This window comes from Rhyacophila brunnea, unplaced genomic scaffold (assembly GCF_057557595.1).
Source record: "Rhyacophila brunnea isolate RB1 unplaced genomic scaffold, BYU_Rbru_1.0 scaffold_22, whole genome shotgun sequence".
Lineage (NCBI taxonomy): Eukaryota > Metazoa > Arthropoda > Insecta > Trichoptera > Rhyacophilidae > Rhyacophila > Rhyacophila brunnea.
The window spans coordinates 22,211,580-22,229,492 of NW_028232882.1; the positions used below are offsets into that span (position 1 = coordinate 22,211,580).

Here is a 17,913-nt window from a genome sequence, read left to right on the forward strand (position 1 = left end):
AAAGGACCTCTAATCTACTGATTAAGTTAGCAACAGGTAACTTCTAATTGCAGTTTTATTTGAAGTAAACTTCACATTTCAACTATGACATTTGTTTGCCAATTTGCAGGGCTGTCCTCAGGCGTAAAGATGCCTCATGGAAAGATAGTCCCTACTCAATTTTATTTAGGCAGTCAAAAAAATACAGTCACCATTATTTTTAAGATGAATAATCATACAAAACAGCGAGAAAAGTAAACAAAGAAACAGACTTAAAACCATACAAACGCGAGCCACCATTTTGTTTTTGGGACTACCAATAGAAAAAGAAAATTTACCAATCCACACATAAAATTGTTCAATTCGAAAATCAAACTGTTTTCAAAATTCCTAATAGAGAATCTAAATATAACTTCTTGTATATAGAGTCCAAATTCTTTGTTTCGTTTTAACTTTTTTATAGGTACCTACTGGAGATGTTTTTAGGTGACATTTCTTTTTTTTCAACTGCTTTTATCAACTTTTAATAAGAGTCAAGATGATCTGATTGGTACCTGAATCATTGCAATAGTATTTTTAGAACTGACGATTGCTCATGATGAACTCTGTGTGCCAGCGAGCCTCGTCCTGTAATTAGAATGTAAAACAGTTCCAAGAAATTAATATCAATACAGAACAAATATTTTAATAACAATCTGTCAATTAAACGCTATTAGCTTAAAATTCATATCTCGATTTTATCTCATATTTAAATATTATTTCCTTATTTCCAGGAATTGAACTGTCGTTCTTCAGTGGTGTATACAGTCCAAGTATTGGATTCACCAAACAAATGGGTCCAAACGCCAAGCAGCTGGTCGGCTTATCTGGTGTCTTCATAGGAATTGGAGAAGTATTGGGTAACTGTCAAATATTAAACTTTATGTAAAATCCTACTAAAGGACAAATTTATAATGGAAATATCTATTATGCAAAACTAGCAAATTTTCACTTCATTGACTCCATTTTTTTGTATGGAAACAATTTTATTTAAGAAGAAATTACAATTATTCTAATTAGCATACAAATTCATTCACAATCATGGAATTTCTGCTAAAATTATCCATTTGGACGAGTTTTGCTTGGCTATATTATCATATTATCTCTCAGGTGGTGCGCTGTTCGGTATACTCGGAGCAAAGACAACGAGATGGGGCCGAGATCCCATTGTCATTATGGGCTACTTCATTCACATTGTCAGCTTCTTCTTGATATTCTTAAACCTTCCGAATGATGCCCCGTTCGGAGATACGACAGAAAAGGGATACATAGATCCCTCTCCATATATCGCTATGTTCTGCAGTTTCCTGCTCGGGTTCGGTGATGCGTGTTACAATACGCAGATCTATTCAACACTTGGAAGCACGTTTGCAGATAACAGCACGTCAGCGTTTGCCATTTTCAAATTTACACAGGTATGAAATTGATTATATATATTATTCTAATCTATTCAACAGCTTTGCTATTCGGAATATTTTAAGATTTCATCAAATATTCAAACGAGGTAACTATTTTAATTACTAATATATAAGTCCACATCATAAATGCAAAAGGATGCTTAAACCCTAATAAAAATCATTCCGCAATCATAGATAATATTCTTATATAACTTAGGGAAAATACTTTTGAATACCAAAACAAAAATAAATCTTTCAATAACAGTGGCAGTTATGAATTAGCATGCAATGACTGATCGGGTCTACAACGGAAAACTTACAAGCCTTCAATATTAAGGATAATGAACATAATATTACATAATATTAAAAATTAGAAAGGAAAAAGGGCGTAACCCTCAGTTTTTTTCAAAATAGGTTTTATTGAATAATAACGTTATACTCGATTAAATACACATTATGTCCAAAGGGTGTAAGCTGCAAATGCCGATTTATTATCTAAATTTAGTTGGCAATTAAAAAAAAAAGAAGGAAGTGAAGTGGGAAAAACGACTTAACCATCATGTTTGTTGATTTTTCTTTAATTAACTCATTAATTTATATCAGATTAGGAATATAAAAACCAAATAATTGTCATGCACTTCTAGGTTATGTCTAATTTGTATTTTAACTTTGACCGAAAACCATACCAAAAACGTTTTTATGCCTCCTGTAAAATTTGATATGTGTGGATTACCCCATTTTTCCTTTCTACAGTTAATATAGTTTTCTTGAAGACACTCAAATTAAATGATATGAAATTACTCAAAATCTTTTACCTTGCGAATAAAGTAGTTTTAAAAATTAATAGTTTAAAATGTCTAGACATAAATAATAATATTTAAAGCAATTGCACAATATTTAACAAATTTTAAACTCTAATTTCACCCACTCCACACGATTTTACCATTATATAATGTCTGTGAATATCTTTTCTAGTCGATGGCAGCCGCGGCTTGTTTCTTCTATTCTTCCCACGTGCCCCTTAGTGTACAGCTTGGAATTCTCATCGCCCTGGCGTCGATCGGAACCATGGCGTTCTGCTACGCCGAGTGGCTGGCGAAAGAGAGGAGAGTGCGGGAAGCTTCCAGGGTCAAATGCGGAGAAGAGAGTACAGTCATCAATGTCACCGACAAACGTGACCCGCAATACGCGTCCAATATCCACGACTATGATTGATTTCAATACAGAACTATTACTATTGAAACGAGGTGACAGCGTTATTCAAAAGAACCAACTATTTAGTATTATGCAATCGGATATCCGATCTTATAGGCAACAATTTATAGGGTCAAGATAATTTTATATTTCTACGTGAGATATGAGGCATCTATTTTCAAAAACCAATAAATTCACACGCGGCCAAAATTTAACAAAAAATCGTACATACTACGTGTAATTTTACACAATATGGTAATGATCTATAACTTCCATAATCCAAAAAATCTTTAAAAACTGTTAAAATGACGATATTACAAATATTTTATGTTGCTTATATTTACAATATATTTGTTAAAATTGGGTATATTCTTAAAATTAAACTTATATCATAAACTTGCCACACAAAAACATTGTTACTACAAATTTTCAATTGTGGTTTTTGAAAATAAACGCCTCATGTAGTTTAAAGGATGTATCGACATTAAAATATTTCAATTGTAACAAAAATGAGCTCTTTGGTTTCGCTTATGGTTAAAATACTCATGAAAAATATATAAACCAAAAACTATATACTCGAAATGCAATAAAATTTTGGTTAAAATATTAATCAAGAAGTCATAATATTAATTGAATTTCTTAAAAAATATAATGAGTGTACAGAACTATTTATAGTTAATGTGAATTGTTACTATTCCCATTAGGATTCTAAATTTTATACGAGTGTTAGATTTTTGAGAAGAACCCAATGAACCCATTTTTCAAGTCAATTAACTTTGATTGCAAATAAATTTAGAATATTAGTTTTAGAGTTTTTCAAGTAGATTTTTAAAAATACAAATCACTTACAACCAACCATTGTTTCTGCCAGTCGTTCCACTGTTGAATTTAGCGTCAAACTAGAGGATTGTCCTCATTTATATTATAACATTCGTGTCTCAACAAAATTCCAGTGAAATAATAAAATATTAACTGTTTTGTGGCAAAGTGTACTAGTGGCGATATCTTCTTATGAAAAGGCTGTTTCCACCTTGAGAGCTTTTCTTTTATGAGACAAAATTCAAGAATAAGCAAATATCCAAATAAATGACATAAAAACGGTTTTGCACGAGTTTCACATCTAACCGCACGTGCCCATAAAACTCATAAATATTTATGTATCACGATGGTCTCGGGAGTTGATAATGTTATGGGGTGTATGTACGAATATAATTGATTTTTTTTTAAAATTAGATGAAATAATAATAAAAAGAATCTTTTATCTCTTTATTTATATGGAATATTAAAAAATCAGTAATCCGTGTTCGAAAATTTGTTCCTTTATCACTCTCTTGAGCTCCACATATTATGTGTATTTATGGTAATATGAAATATTATCTTGTAATTTGCTGTTGTCTAACATAAGAGTTTATTTGTCTCAATATTTAAACTCCTAGTCAAACATTTTCAAAATCATATTAATTATGACAGAAAAAAACAAAAGAATAACAATTAAATGTCAAAACACATTACAGTTGAGTTTGGAATATGTATTTTTTTTTTTAGTGTGCATACAATTTGATTATCTGTCACTTTAACAGAAGCATAATATGCTTTAATCAGATCCTATTGGTAAATATCTCTTGAGTTGTTACTCTCACTAAAAAAATCTCACCGTGAAAACAACCCTCAACTTAATATAAAAATTATCCGAACGTTAAATGTTCTGACACAATGCACGCTGCGTTAGAGTAGCTATTTTGTATTGACTTTTGTGTACCGCTTAGCAATTCAGAATATTTTTCTATTTACTCAACTGCACTAGGCGATTGTCTAAATATGAGTTTTAAATTATAATACATATTGTTCCATAGGTATAGCAAATAGTATATCCATTGTCGAGTTTGCAATAATTATTAGAAAATGCCATGTGATGATATGAAAGTGCGATTTAAAAACAATTGTTGCCATTGTAGTTATTTATGAGTAATAGTTTCTTGGAAATTTTCAATGTACTATTGTTTTTTTTAAATATCTTTTATGTAAATTCAGCTCAAAACCCAATATTTCGACCGACTTTTTATACAAAAATATTTCTAATACTTATAATAATTATGAAATGATATTAACACGCTTTTAAATTTTTAAGTTTAATACAATGTGTATTTTTTAAAAAAAGATAATAAATACACATCTTTTGATTCAAATGATGTATTATAAAATATATTGTATTTCATATTTCAGAAATTTGGAAAATATTTTTATATGTGATCATAAAATATGTACCTATAAATATATTGTAGATACGTATCACTTTATATACGCTATTTTGTTAATATACAGTACCTAATTATTGAAACAAGGGATTTTTAAACATTCATTTTCAATTGATATAAAATCTATTTTAAGAGTAATTTATAACTTCACGCAATAATAAATTGAATTATTTTCATAAGCTAGTCAAAGAGTGTTTGAAAAGATATAGTTTTAAAAATCCGTAATGATAATATTAAAATAAATAAAATAAAGTGGCATGATAAAAAGTTGATAATTAATTATTGTGATTAATTGTTCCTGCTCAAGTAATAAGAAATAACTAAAATGCCTTTCCTACAGATTTACAGAGAGATTGATCTCTCTATTTGTACGCTCTAGATTACAATTACCTAATTATAAGAATCTATTTATCAATGTTTAAAATAAAATGCTCCCCGTGAAACATTGTAAATTTTTAATTGGCGGCAACATTTTATAAAATGTAAATATTAAAATATTGAGAGAAATTATTTTATTTTTGAAATCGATTTCCTCGATATAATACTGTCCGGAATTTGACTGGTTATTTTATTTAGTTGTATTATTATTCTGTAAAAATGAATTATGTTATAAATAATATTGGGATGCTTGCAGTCAGATTGTAAAGTTTTTTATCAAACTGATCTTAGACGAGAGTTTTAGTACAAACTAAATACAGCAAAAAATACCAACTAAATATTTTCTCTTGTCATGTATTTGAGATAGCTTTCGAAAGTTAGCTCAGGTAGTATACCTGTGTCCAATATTTAAACAGCCAATTTGTTTTTATTATAACGTTTGTACCAATGAAAAAACTATAAACTAGAAAATGATAATTGAATTTAATATATTTTTGATTATCAACTTTTGAAAATAATACTGAGGCAAGTGTCTGTCGTTGGGAGTGCTGACAGATTCGTGCCTTTCCAATGACATGTTTCATGATTCTAGGGTGTCAAAAATGTATTAATACTTTCTTTCGATATGACAGCCCTACATGAGTCTACCCAGAGTTTTTTGCGGTATAGCAGCTATTTGGTCTCAAATGTTTTACTTGCTGTCTTGTCAATAAATACTTTTCACTTTAGATGATTCCACAACAAAGTCCAGTACTAAATCCAGTGAATATGCTAGCCAATTTAAATTTCCTTATTTCGACATTATACAGTTTGAGAAAATGTCCTTCAATACGTCTAGTCTGTACTGCAGAAATAGCTTGCTACATAGTAGTCACCATAAACTCTATCTGGATTTCCTAACGAAACTTTGAAGAAATATAACACTATCGGAACATCACCCCACACCAAACCGTTACCTTATATGGGTGAAATGGTCTTGAATGAATTTCCTCACGGTTTTCTATACGCCGAAACAGGCAATTTGTTTGTTGACCAAACTGTTGAGTTTCGTCCAATATCAATGATCTTTGAAGAATATTTGATGATTTCAGTATTGATATTTAGTAGTGCATCGCCGTAAATAACTCGTGTTTGAACATCAGCCGTTGAAGGTGTACCGATTTGATTATAAAAATTTTTGAGTTAACTCTTCAATAATCTTGAAGAATATAAAAATAAATACAAACAAACAAATAGGGTGACACCCAATCGGATATTATATTGTGCGTAGCATGACTGAAAAATATGTTTATTATTCTACTAAATCTCTCGTTCAAAAATCTAATAATAAAATCTAGTATCTTAATAATATCAAAACTTTGGAACACCCTAGAAACATAATATTATAGTCTATTCAAAAATAATTATATTTCTGAGATGTTCCAAAATATGTATGTTCAATAAAGCAAATGCTGCATTCTTAACCTTTTCTATGCCTCACGATATTACTATGGCAGCATCTAACAGGCCACAGATTTTTAACGACAGACATTGAATGTAAAGCGTAGCTCTTATTAAAATCGCTGTAATACCGATTTGTGGCTTAGCATTTCATAATTATTCAAACAGATGTCTCTGTGCATTTAATTTTTTAGATTATACAAATCAATCGACAATGGCTAGTAAATTGAGTTTAAAGTCGAACTAGTTAACTCGCGAAATTCGTATGTGCGGCCTATTGATCACGGCCTCATAGAGCGAGAAAACTCATTGAAGGCATAGAACCGGTTAAATCTTGTGTATCAATCATAGAATAAACAAATATCAAAAGTATTTAGATAATATTCTGACTGTACAGGTGTCCGTCCGTGGTGTATTAAAATATTTCTTTAATTTATAAATACTTACATTTATTATTATTATCTTTTATGTATTCTTTACTCCCCTAGATTGTATATACTTACTCCTAATTTTAAAATTTACTACTGACATTCCATGAATAAAAAAAGACATGAATTAAATAAATAAAATATTTTTAATGTAACACTGGTGTATTTTTTTAAATTCCATTATATTATTAATAATTTGTACATAGCTATTAACCTGAATTACATAAATTATGACACAACGGATAAAAGTAAAATTCATAAAGTGAAGTTAAGCAAGTAAAAAACCAAATCTTATATTATTAATGAAAGTATGTAATACCTAAATTATTAAAGATTGCTTGTCTTGAGTTTCGTATCAGATGTCCAATTTGTCAAGTATCTTTGCTGTCCTTATTTATTTACACGATAGACAATACTATAAAGCAGTGCTCCGCAACCTTTTCTCACCCATGGCACACCAAAGGTATTAACAGAATTCCGCGGCACATCACAGGTAAAACAGTTTATACATCAAAGTATGGACCCTACATGCTGAAGCGGGCCCCCTACCTATCGCTAAGGTTAAAGACTGTGATACTCTAAAGTAGGTAGTGTTTTTCAAATGGTGTTCGAGGTAAAATTAATGGTATTCATTGTATGTTTAGCTATTTTTTTATATTTATTAATACAAACATTCCCCAATCGGATATTTAAAAATATTAGTATCAGCGTAGTAATATAGCTCCCTTTTTTTAACCATTAGAGAAAATTTGTAATTTGTGTTTATCTCACTTATCTGGTTGATCTGAGCCTGGCCCCCCAGACTAGAGCTCTGACGAAAGAGAAACCCGAAGTTCTTATCACCCGTCAAGTATGACTGCTTATCATTTTTAATTATAGCTCGAGTTGAAAAAAGTTGCGCACATAGGTATATGTCGTATAAAATGGGAGCTGATCTGCGATAGCCTTGTCGGAAAACCGAGGATATTCTTAATTAACCGAAATCCAGAAAATACCCAATGGAACACCGTGAAATGTTGTATCGGAAATATATGGCCGTATATTAAAGACCGTCCAACCTCTTTGGGTCGTATAGTACCTAGTGACATAAAATTCATGTCTAAATAAAGCACGTTTATTGTCGGTTTACAGGAAGCCAGCGGCAAACGCATTTTGAAAAAAGCCGATATACTGGATTATTTGTTAGGTTACGTTAGGTTTTCATTCTTGAATTTTGCCAAAATCAGCTATGAAAATTGAATTAATGTTCATATTGGCTCTAATAAAATTGGAGACCGTATAGTATACGGATAACATTAGTTTTTGTAAAATCAGTTTAAATGTATGGCACATCATGAGTATTTTTTAACTGATACAATGTGTTTAAACAGTATTATCTCAAAATGAAAATTTCAGGATATGTAATGCTACTATTCCGGAGGGGATCAATTGTATAAATTTGGTTCTTTTTAAATGCACCCTTGTAGTATTGAAGTAGCGAAATGTATTTATTTATTAGCTTTTTGTAATATGAAAACAATATTATATTCAATTGAATTCACAGCCATTCATAATTAATGTGAGAGAAAAGTAATAATAGGAATTGAAATGCGTAATATTATAATTATTACTTACATACTAGATAAAACAAACATAAATAAAACAATCTAGGATTATTATAAATTTTCATTCATCAACGATTCTAGTTTAAGGTGTCACTCTTATTCGACACCGTTATAATCAACTGGAAAAATTAGGCAACCATGTACTATGCAGTATGGACAACATTGAAATATTGATAGATATACTTAGACTAGGTTGTATTTGAAATAACATTAAATGCTTGCCATTGCATGGTATTCACAGCAAAAAAAATATATTTAGTACGACACGACTTTCATTCAGAAAGTAAACTTGGTAAATATCAGATCAACCCTGGAAAAATTCCAATAAAGTACACTCACCAGAATATGATTTGCATTCACCTCATGGTTTGTAGGAAAGGTGCAAAGTTCTACCGGCGGGAGGCAAATTCGCCGAAGGTGCAATTCTTTTTGGACCAACAGTAAGTTTATTATTCTACGATGTATTTTAATGTGAAACTCTGATATTATAAACAACAGTGCACAAATTTATATTGTTAACTCCCTACTTTCTAGAAGTCAGTTATTTTACCAAAGGTACAATCTATTATCATCTATTCAATTCTAAACTATCCTAAACGCCAAACCATAAAATCTGCATGAAAGCGAAATTACGAAACTATACTTAATTCGATTTTAGTTCTGTAATATCGAAATATTAAAAAAAATATTTTTTGTGTTTCAAATTACAATTAATTTTGGGGAATTTTTTCCAATTTCAAATTTATGAAGAATTAATTCAATTAATTGGCAAATAGCGTCACTTAGGCCCGTTTCAGACGGGACACCAGTGTCGCGCTCTTATATAATAAGGAGGCTATTGTATTCGAATAAAAGGGCCTTTGAATTATGTTTATGAACGCCCCGAGTTAATGACTCAAAGCGTGTCCGGTACACTTTTCCGTCGGCGGCTACATTCTCAAGCATGTTTTTATGACCGCAGCCAGTTTTATGTTCTAATTTATATCGCGAAACTATGCGTTGACTCATTAGCTCTGGGTGTTCATAAACATAATACAAAGGCCTTATTATATACGAGCACGACACCGGTGTCCCGTCTGAAACGGGGGTTAGGATACTTAAGAAGTGGTATGAAAATAATTGCTTCTTAAATTCAATATAATTGATTGACGTAAAAAAACCTATTTCGAAAAATTGGCATTTAGGATAGTTTAGAATTGAGTAGACGTTATTTTCTTCATCAATTCTGTGATCGGGTAAGTCTGCCACCAGGTCTGGAAATGTCACCAAGTTAAGCAAATGCTGAATCATTTGAAAGATTAATAATTGATTGTCATCAAAACTATCATCACAAATCTATATAAAACAAATCGTGTAAGCATGAACAATCATAATGCCTACCCGTTTGGTAGAGATGCTTATAATTACAACGGCAAGAGTGACACCCATATAACCATTCATCACCCATTAAACTCATTATTTATGTTCATTTTTTTTCATCACTATCATTAGTTGGGACTTTAATGGTGCTTAGTTTGAAATTGATAGGCTTGTCATATCCCATGATCTTTCCGTAATGTTCGGGGAATTTAAATTGTCTCATTTCGATGAAGAGAGGCTTGCCCTTGACAATGATGCTAGTGAACATTCCAGGCAATTCAGGAACGTCCACATCCTCAGTTTTGAACTCCAACTGAAATAAAAATATAACGTTATGTATTAAGCAAATACAAAAAATATCGAAAGGTTGAAGACACTTCTTTTCATAGCAAATATCTTATGAATAAAAGAGAATATGATTCTTTCAGTAGATATGTTTATGTGAATATTAAGTATTTTTTTAATATATAATATACTACATTTGTTTTTATTCGAGAGAATATTTTATAACAAATTGCAAACAAAACATCAAAAGTATGCATCTAAATATCGAATAAATAAAAGTGATATGTAGGTCTGGTTTTTTTTATACCGAGTATATCATAATCACAAACACCCACGGTGGCCGCGCGACTTAAGCGTTAGACTATCACGCCGTGGGTCTCAGGTTCGAATCCTGGGTCTGGCAAGTACACATATTGTTTTTCAATTTGTGTGTGTCAGGGTATGGACCTAATAGGTTGAGCAAGTGGCAGACATCCATTCCTCGTAAAAAACAAAATCTGTTAATACAAACCTCTACCCTGTGGAGGCCCATATGATCCTATTAGGATAGGACATGGTCGAAAAAAAATAAAATCATAATAATATTATTTAACTATTGATGCAGCCATTTAGTTTTTTGATTCACTTGAAACTTATTTTGATACTAAATCAACTATTCTGGGACTATATATAAAGAATCACACAAGATTTGACAAAGCATCGCCACCGGACATCTATCTGCAATTTCTTTTTATAAACTGTTCTGTCATCTGTCATACTATCATCACCTAATAAGAAGTCTTCGCAACTGGTATTGGGTTTTGTTTTTTCTTTAGGTACCTAATACCTATTCAATAACCGTGATCAGAAAAATGATATTGTAAACAGTAAAGTTATCCAAAAAAAAATATCCAAGCTTGGTCAAACAAGTACATAACTACTAACACACATTGGATTAGCGCCATTTTTTTCTGCCAAACCTAGATATGTTTCGATATTTTTATTTTATTTTGCCATGTTCAATCCCAAGAAGATCATATTATGGGCCTCCACAGGGTGGAGGTTGTATTGACAGATTTTTGTTTTTACGAAAAATGGATGTTAGCCACATGCTCAACCAATGTCTAAACACACATTGAAAATCAACATGTTAATTTGCCAGATCCGGGATTTGTACCGACTCATGACATAAACTGATGCAGTAACCGCTCAACCAACATAGGCATAAAAATAGCTATTTAAAATAAATTATTTACCTTCTTTTTATAGACGAAGAATGATAAAGTAGTTGCTGTGTATGTTTTCGTTTGTTCGTTGTAATCTATATTCGTGACGTATTTCTTTGTGATCAAGTGCAGCAGAAGGGGCGTTACGAACGTAAAGAATCCTACGATGCTACAAACTAATATGATCACCGGTGTACTGCCAAATTCAGCTGACTTGGTGTATAGAATTGGTTGTGCAACCAATCCCATTATACTTGAACTCAACGAAAACACTTTCACGCCGCGAATTTGAGAGGACAGAGTGCCGACGTAAATATTTTCTGTATCTGCTTGTGGAGTTTTAATATCATTTTGTGAATAATGTCGTAACCTACAAAATAGGTTATTTTGAAATTCATTCTTCAATTTCACTGTTAGATTATCGCACTTGGAAAATGATCTCAGGTATAGTACAGCCCCTGACCGAAACATTGCGATATATTTGTTGAAACAGGATTTTTTTAAATTTTTATTCCTAGACTGACATAACCTCTCGATTATATTTTTGTTAGCACTTTTTCAGTCTTCTCGGAAGTTTGTGATTTTTTGAACTGTCACTTTATGGAGTTGGTACCATTGATTTTTTTGACAAAGCTGCCAGATTTTGGAAATAATTTTCCTTAAGCTCCATTTGTTTTCTACGCAATATGATCATTTAAATTTAAATCGCTACAGTTTTATCTAGTCACTAGAATATGTACCTAGTTTTCTTATTAATAAGTATTACCACACTTTGTGTGCATGATATGTGACCAAAGACATTGGTCTAATCTCTTTGTATCTGACCGTGTCTTTATGGTGTCACGTTGTTATATTTTTTGTCATAAGATGTCAGGCATAGGCTTTGTTAGATAAGACCCATCTCGTGTAATTTTGTATCAATAATCATTATTTCATCAATAAAGTTCCATCGTTTTACAATAGATGTCTATATCAGTATACCACATACACAGAACAGATGAGTACCCTAACCACATACAATACATGAAATACAATAACAATATCATAAATTACATTACAATACAATATTATTATTTTTAATATTTTTTTAAATATTGTACTTATACCTAAGTATTATAAAAAATGATAAATCGGTAATATAAAATTAATAAGAAAATCCGAGATTTTCATAATGTTTTAATATGTACTGGTACCAGTGGTACCTATAGGTAAATCTTTCTACAGTGGCACCATAGGGGATTCGCGCGTCTATTGAATTGCTTGCGACAATGCCTGTTTCAATGCTAGCAAACAATACCACTACACTGCAAGCCGCATTTGCCGTACCCATGGTGCCACTGTAAAACGATTTACCTATACCTTACCAGGGAATATAAAAATAATGGGAGGTGGATCCATTCAATAAATAATTCTTTGTGGGACTAGAAGAGGGAAGGGAAGGAGCATTACGATGAGACTGGGTTACATTAGTAAGATTATCGTTATTTATTATCTATGTTTAACGTGAGCGCTACAAATGTAATGCTTCAAATACACTCTATGACGATCGGTCATATATATGTCGAAAAACCCGTTTCTTATGTTGGCGTCCTGTGTCACAGGGTGTCACAGAGTGTAAATACGATGTCATAGCTGTCATACAATATGTATGTATAAATGTCGGAATGGCATAGATTTGATCATAGACACTAAAACGCTCTTAGCATATATGTGCCCGATCGTCATATAGTCTATTTGAACCTTAAACACGGAAAACAAACAGTTGCCTTTCCCAATAGGTACCTAAAGCGTCAATTACATTGAGCTTTTTTACGAGCTGTTTATTGGCGAATTTAAAAGCGGGCGGTTCAGCTACTGCGATTTGATGATTACACACAAAACTTTCCATTCGCTGATAAGCCACAAGCCAGCGAGCGATTTTGACGGAACGTAGTTCGTTTTTTTACCGGGAGGTCGCTACGCTCCATAACAATGTTTCCATTAAACGTCAAAAAGGTAAATTTCAAAATGAGTAGTTCGTTTTTCCACCACCATCGCTCTACTGCGGAGACGCAGTAAGCCCACACGCCGGCGTGTGTGAAAAGTTGACCGGCTTTCAACTTTTCTCGGTGGAGTGTTTACAACCTGCTTATTAGCTTATTCGATGATTACACTGGGCGAATTTACAGGCAGATTATAAATTTGCCAATAATCAGCTCGTAAAAAAGCTCAATGTAATTGACGCTTAAATGAAAATTCCGGATTCCTGAAATATTGTTGTTTTAAATCAGTGGCCCACAACATATTTGACAGAAGGGCCGCAGTGGATGCATATTATGTTGAAAAATAATGATATTTATTATACTACCTACTGATAAATCCAGGGTTCCGGTCTAGCTCAGACAAAGTTCAATTCGAACCCTGGTATCACAATTTTTAGTTAGTAACTGGTAAACTGTCCTTTTTTTTATCTTTAGTATGGTTTTTTTTTAGGATTTGGGCTGGGCAAAATAACGCACCGGAATTAGTTTTATAACGGCAGGGTATATTTACGTGGGTGTTATATAATTATTACATTGTTTTATAATTTGTTTTACGGAGGACAAAATTTCGTGAGTTCATTGCTTGACTGTTTTCCGACACTGACGCCATCTTGAAAATCGCTTTCAACGGTTTTTTTTCAAGGCGACGTTGCAATATCTCCAACGGTCAAATTATGGCATTGTTGCCATTCAGCATATTATTTTCTAACAACTCTTTTTCTTCTCCTTGCACTATCTAACATTCCTCTCTCTCAATTACAATACAAGTTATTTTTCCCATTCATTCTTTATACATGGTATTGCAATTTATTGGCGTTTTGTCTACACATTCTACTGACATGTTTCACACATTATTGTTAGCGACAGTTGGTCACTTTTTATACTGTTTAAGGGGTGAAGCCCAATTTCATTCGTCGTCTCGCATACTTTCTTATTTGTTCACACCTGGTCTTCCACGAACCGTGTCCTCAGCCTCAAAGACACGGGCCGTGGGACTTATTTCTGGAAAGAAACGTCCCTCTGGGTGGTCAAGGGTGCGGCTCGGTGCAGTTTATTTGACTACGAGGCCAAGGGCGTGTTCAGGCCACTCTACACCCCTAAAAGGTACTCTAGGTATAAGACCCGAAGTCCGAGGTCGTGACAATTCGACCTCTCTGGATTTTGGCGTGAACATAATCCTTGGTCTCAAATAGGCCACCGTTCCCACCACTTGACAAACCGTTGGGTATAGGAATATCGTATACAGTGTTTAGTTTTACATTTATTTTAATTACTTTTGGTTTAATAATGACTCATATATTCCAGCCTCGGAATGTTTACTTTAATCAGGTTTCTATTATTCTATTCAGTATTCTACAAGTTATTTCGTCAATAGACTTCTCCAGAATCAGAGTGTCTAAGGTCTAGGCGTTCGTTCTAGAGGGTGACACGATCGGGGCTATGACTCGCCACATCCAACCTATTTAGACCGTGAGTCGCGAATCTCAGGAACCGGAAAGGGAGGCAGACGTCATCTCGGCCTGTAATCAAGCATCACTCCTAAAGGACCGATGTAGACACCAGCATGCGCCTTTTTAGTCCGCCCAATCGAGGAGAGGGTTATTACCAATGCATTGGTCGCAATCCATGGGTTTAGACGGGACTTCCAGTTCGCTCGGGTGACGATACATATACATGCATTCGTTTACATATTTATATATTTCCAGATCTACTAAAGATCTGGCAAATACAACAGAGAAATTCAAATCGAACTTAATTCTCAGGTAGGCTATCAGGGTGTCGGATTATATGTTTTATTAAGCCATATCGTGTGATCAGTGGACTCGCTTATCCGTCCGAATTTAATATGCAGGCATCAGTTAGACCGATGTGAGAATTGCAAACTAATTTATTCCCCCTTTCTACGGCATCGGCTCTCATCTGATCACGTGGCCACACGTCTTACCCTCTGATAGTCTAGAAGATACCTATTATAATAGTTACCTATTGAACCTAAATAGATACTAAAAGGAATCTAGCTTAATATTCTAATTTAACATCTAATCGTGGGACAATTACTTGCTTACCTAGTTTTAACTTGTGGTTTATGCATAATATTATTAATGTTATATCTAAATTAAGTATATATATATTTTTTTTAACTAACAAGTAGGTATCGTCTTGACGATCTCAGTATGGTTTCTTTGATATTATTTATATGGGTATCAGATGGTGAATATTGTTTATTTTTCTTTGTTTTCACGGCCGAACAATCCTGTCAATATCTAGCTCGTGATACTGGGAGGTTGTCGGCGCAAATGGGCGTATTTTTTTTTTCAAGTCATCCACATATACAGCCTGTGGTTTTGGTCGTAATATGTGGGTCCGGATGCATGTTCATAAAGTTAAGTATTAGCAGAATATATTATTTTATCATAATTCTAAGTTTAATCGCCTTTCGTTCCCGCGCGTGACGTCTTACGACACTATGCAAGAGTCCGCATTTATTTTCGTAAAATTTGTTAAGTTTATATTATATTATGCTGATATAGTAATAAGTTTGTTTCTGATCTTCCTCGTGCGCGGCGTCCTACGCCACAACACGAGGGTCCGGGTTTTATATTTTATGTGGTTACATACAATACGTATCGCGTCTTTCGTTTCTTTTTATTTCTTATTTTTTTTATTACTCGTTTTTGTTAGTTATTTCGTACGTGTTTCAGTGACCTTTTGGTACGTCGATTCACGTATAACGGTCCGCAGGGAAAAACGTTTCGGCAGTCGGCGCCTCCCGCTACGTCTAAGTTCTTGAGGGTTTAGGTCGACAGACCTATGTCTTGTAACCACCCTTTCATTGTCCGCAGGTGTGTTAACTGTCGGATCATTTCCAGCTGAGGGGGGTGAGAGAGGCCTTCTAGCACGCCCCTTCTTTCCGCTCCTAGGGCATTTAAGTGGCTTTTTGATAAGTTGGTGTTCGACTTCTGTTGAAGGCGTCCCCTGAACGAAAGTATCTAACACGTTTTCGATCCTATCGTACGTCACCTTGGCAACGTCGATCATCGAATCAGCTTCGCAGGGCACAGACGTCGTTGATTTAGCACCTTGTCGTTTCTTTCTTTTCTTCGCTCCCTTAAGAGCGACCGGCAATGCTCTTGGCAAGCCTCCTGTTATCTCCTGTTCCACTCGTGACGGGTCGCTTTCAGGTCGGTCGTGTTGCGATGACGTATTCGGAGAGTGATCAATTCTCATGTCTACATCAGGCGTCTTTGACCCGAGTTGTTCTAGGACGTCGTCTCGAAGGTTGGGGCTTAGAGGAGGCGGTACCCTGGGCTCCATCGGATCGCTACATATTTCATCACGTAATTCCTTATTACTAACACTTCTTGTATCATTTAAATCCGCAGGTAATCGCTCACATTCTGTACATAACACATCTATTTTATTTATTTCCACACCGTAAAAGTCACTCTTACAAGTCGCACATACGTTATTCGTTACCCTATTTATTTTTTTAATAGGTCTATTTTTATTCTCCTTATATGCTAAATGAGTTTTATTAAAGTCATTTATCTCGTTAAGAACGTTCCTGTTTATTTCGTTCTTAGTAATAATACTTCCCGGTAATTCCGGCGTATTTGTGGTGTAGAGTAAATCAGCTGTCTTACGTTGTAAGGGCATTTTTTTTTATCCGAAGTTCCCGTGTGTCGTGGAGATAATTCCCCCCGCACTCTTGCGTTAACGCTGCCGTTGCCTCCCCGCCCAGTACGATGAGATGCATAAAATGATCGTACGCGGTGTTTATTTGAAATGATATCGTTATATTTTCTTCCCATATCCAACATATCATTATAAATATTATTTCTGGTTTGTTCCGACTTATTTAATTGAGCCGGTGTAATACAGAGTTTATCAATAACAGTTTTGCCAGTGTCAGCGTTAAATCTACTTACGGTTTTTACTGGTGTCTCTGCTGTTTTTACTGCTTGTCGATGGATCCTCGTATTTTTAATCTCACAAACATTCATCGCCATTTTAGACACAGTATTTATTATTTTATTACTACTAATTATATTTACAGCTTTGATTGGCTCGCCCTGCGGTTGTTTTCCAACTTTTCTATACCGGCGTGCGGCAATATTTATATTGTTTAGCTTGAATATGGCTAAAGTTTTATTCAGAATCGGTCGGAAAAAACCACCAGGCGGTGCGTCACGAATACTTTTTTTTAATATAGACGCTACATTTACAGCCCCTAGGAGAGGGTCCTGTTTCATAACTTTTTCAGCTATCGGAAGGATGTCCTGACTAACGTTACACTTCTTTCCACTTTTGAACACAGGTTTTTGCACA

At 33.7% G+C, this 17,913-nt stretch overlaps 2 protein-coding genes across 3 annotated transcripts in view; one reads left to right on the top strand and one right to left on the bottom strand.

The window, feature by feature from the left end:
- Window positions 1–4,079, top strand: part of LOC147070217 (UNC93-like protein MFSD11) — a 74,813-nt gene extending 70,734 nt beyond the window's left edge. For both annotated transcript variants that reach the window (XM_085949697.1, XM_085949696.1), the window contains exons 5-7: window positions 753–878; window positions 1,129–1,433; window positions 2,391–4,079. In XM_085949697.1, coding sequence (XP_085805823.1) covers window positions 753–878; window positions 1,129–1,433; window positions 2,391–2,630 — 671 coding nt within the window. In that variant the 3' untranslated portion in view covers window positions 2,631–4,079. The remainder of the gene's footprint in view (window positions 1–752; window positions 879–1,128; window positions 1,434–2,390) is intronic.
- Window positions 4,080–10,030: 5,951 nt separating this feature from the next.
- Window positions 10,031–12,144, bottom strand: LOC147070218 (transmembrane protein 70 homolog, mitochondrial). Its single transcript, XM_085949698.1, has 2 exons — window positions 11,594–12,144; window positions 10,031–10,386 (listed from the first exon to the last, which is right to left on the bottom strand). Exons 1-2 carry the CDS (start codon window positions 12,032–12,034, stop codon window positions 10,180–10,182), a joined length of 648 nt encoding a protein of 215 aa, XP_085805824.1. The 5' UTR covers window positions 12,035–12,144; the 3' UTR covers window positions 10,031–10,179.
- Between the last annotated feature and the right edge of the window lie 5,769 nt (window positions 12,145–17,913).

Bases quoted from the DNA above. Each gene is read 5' to 3' on its own strand.
- LOC147070218 (XM_085949698.1), bottom strand. From the start codon at position 12,034: ATGTTTCGGTCAGGGGCTGTACTATACCTGAGATCATTTTCCAAGTGC. The intron at 10,387-11,593 runs GTAAATAATTTA...TTTTTATTTCAG, and splicing joins TCTTCGTCTATAAAAAGAAG to TTGGAGTTCAAAACTGAGGA.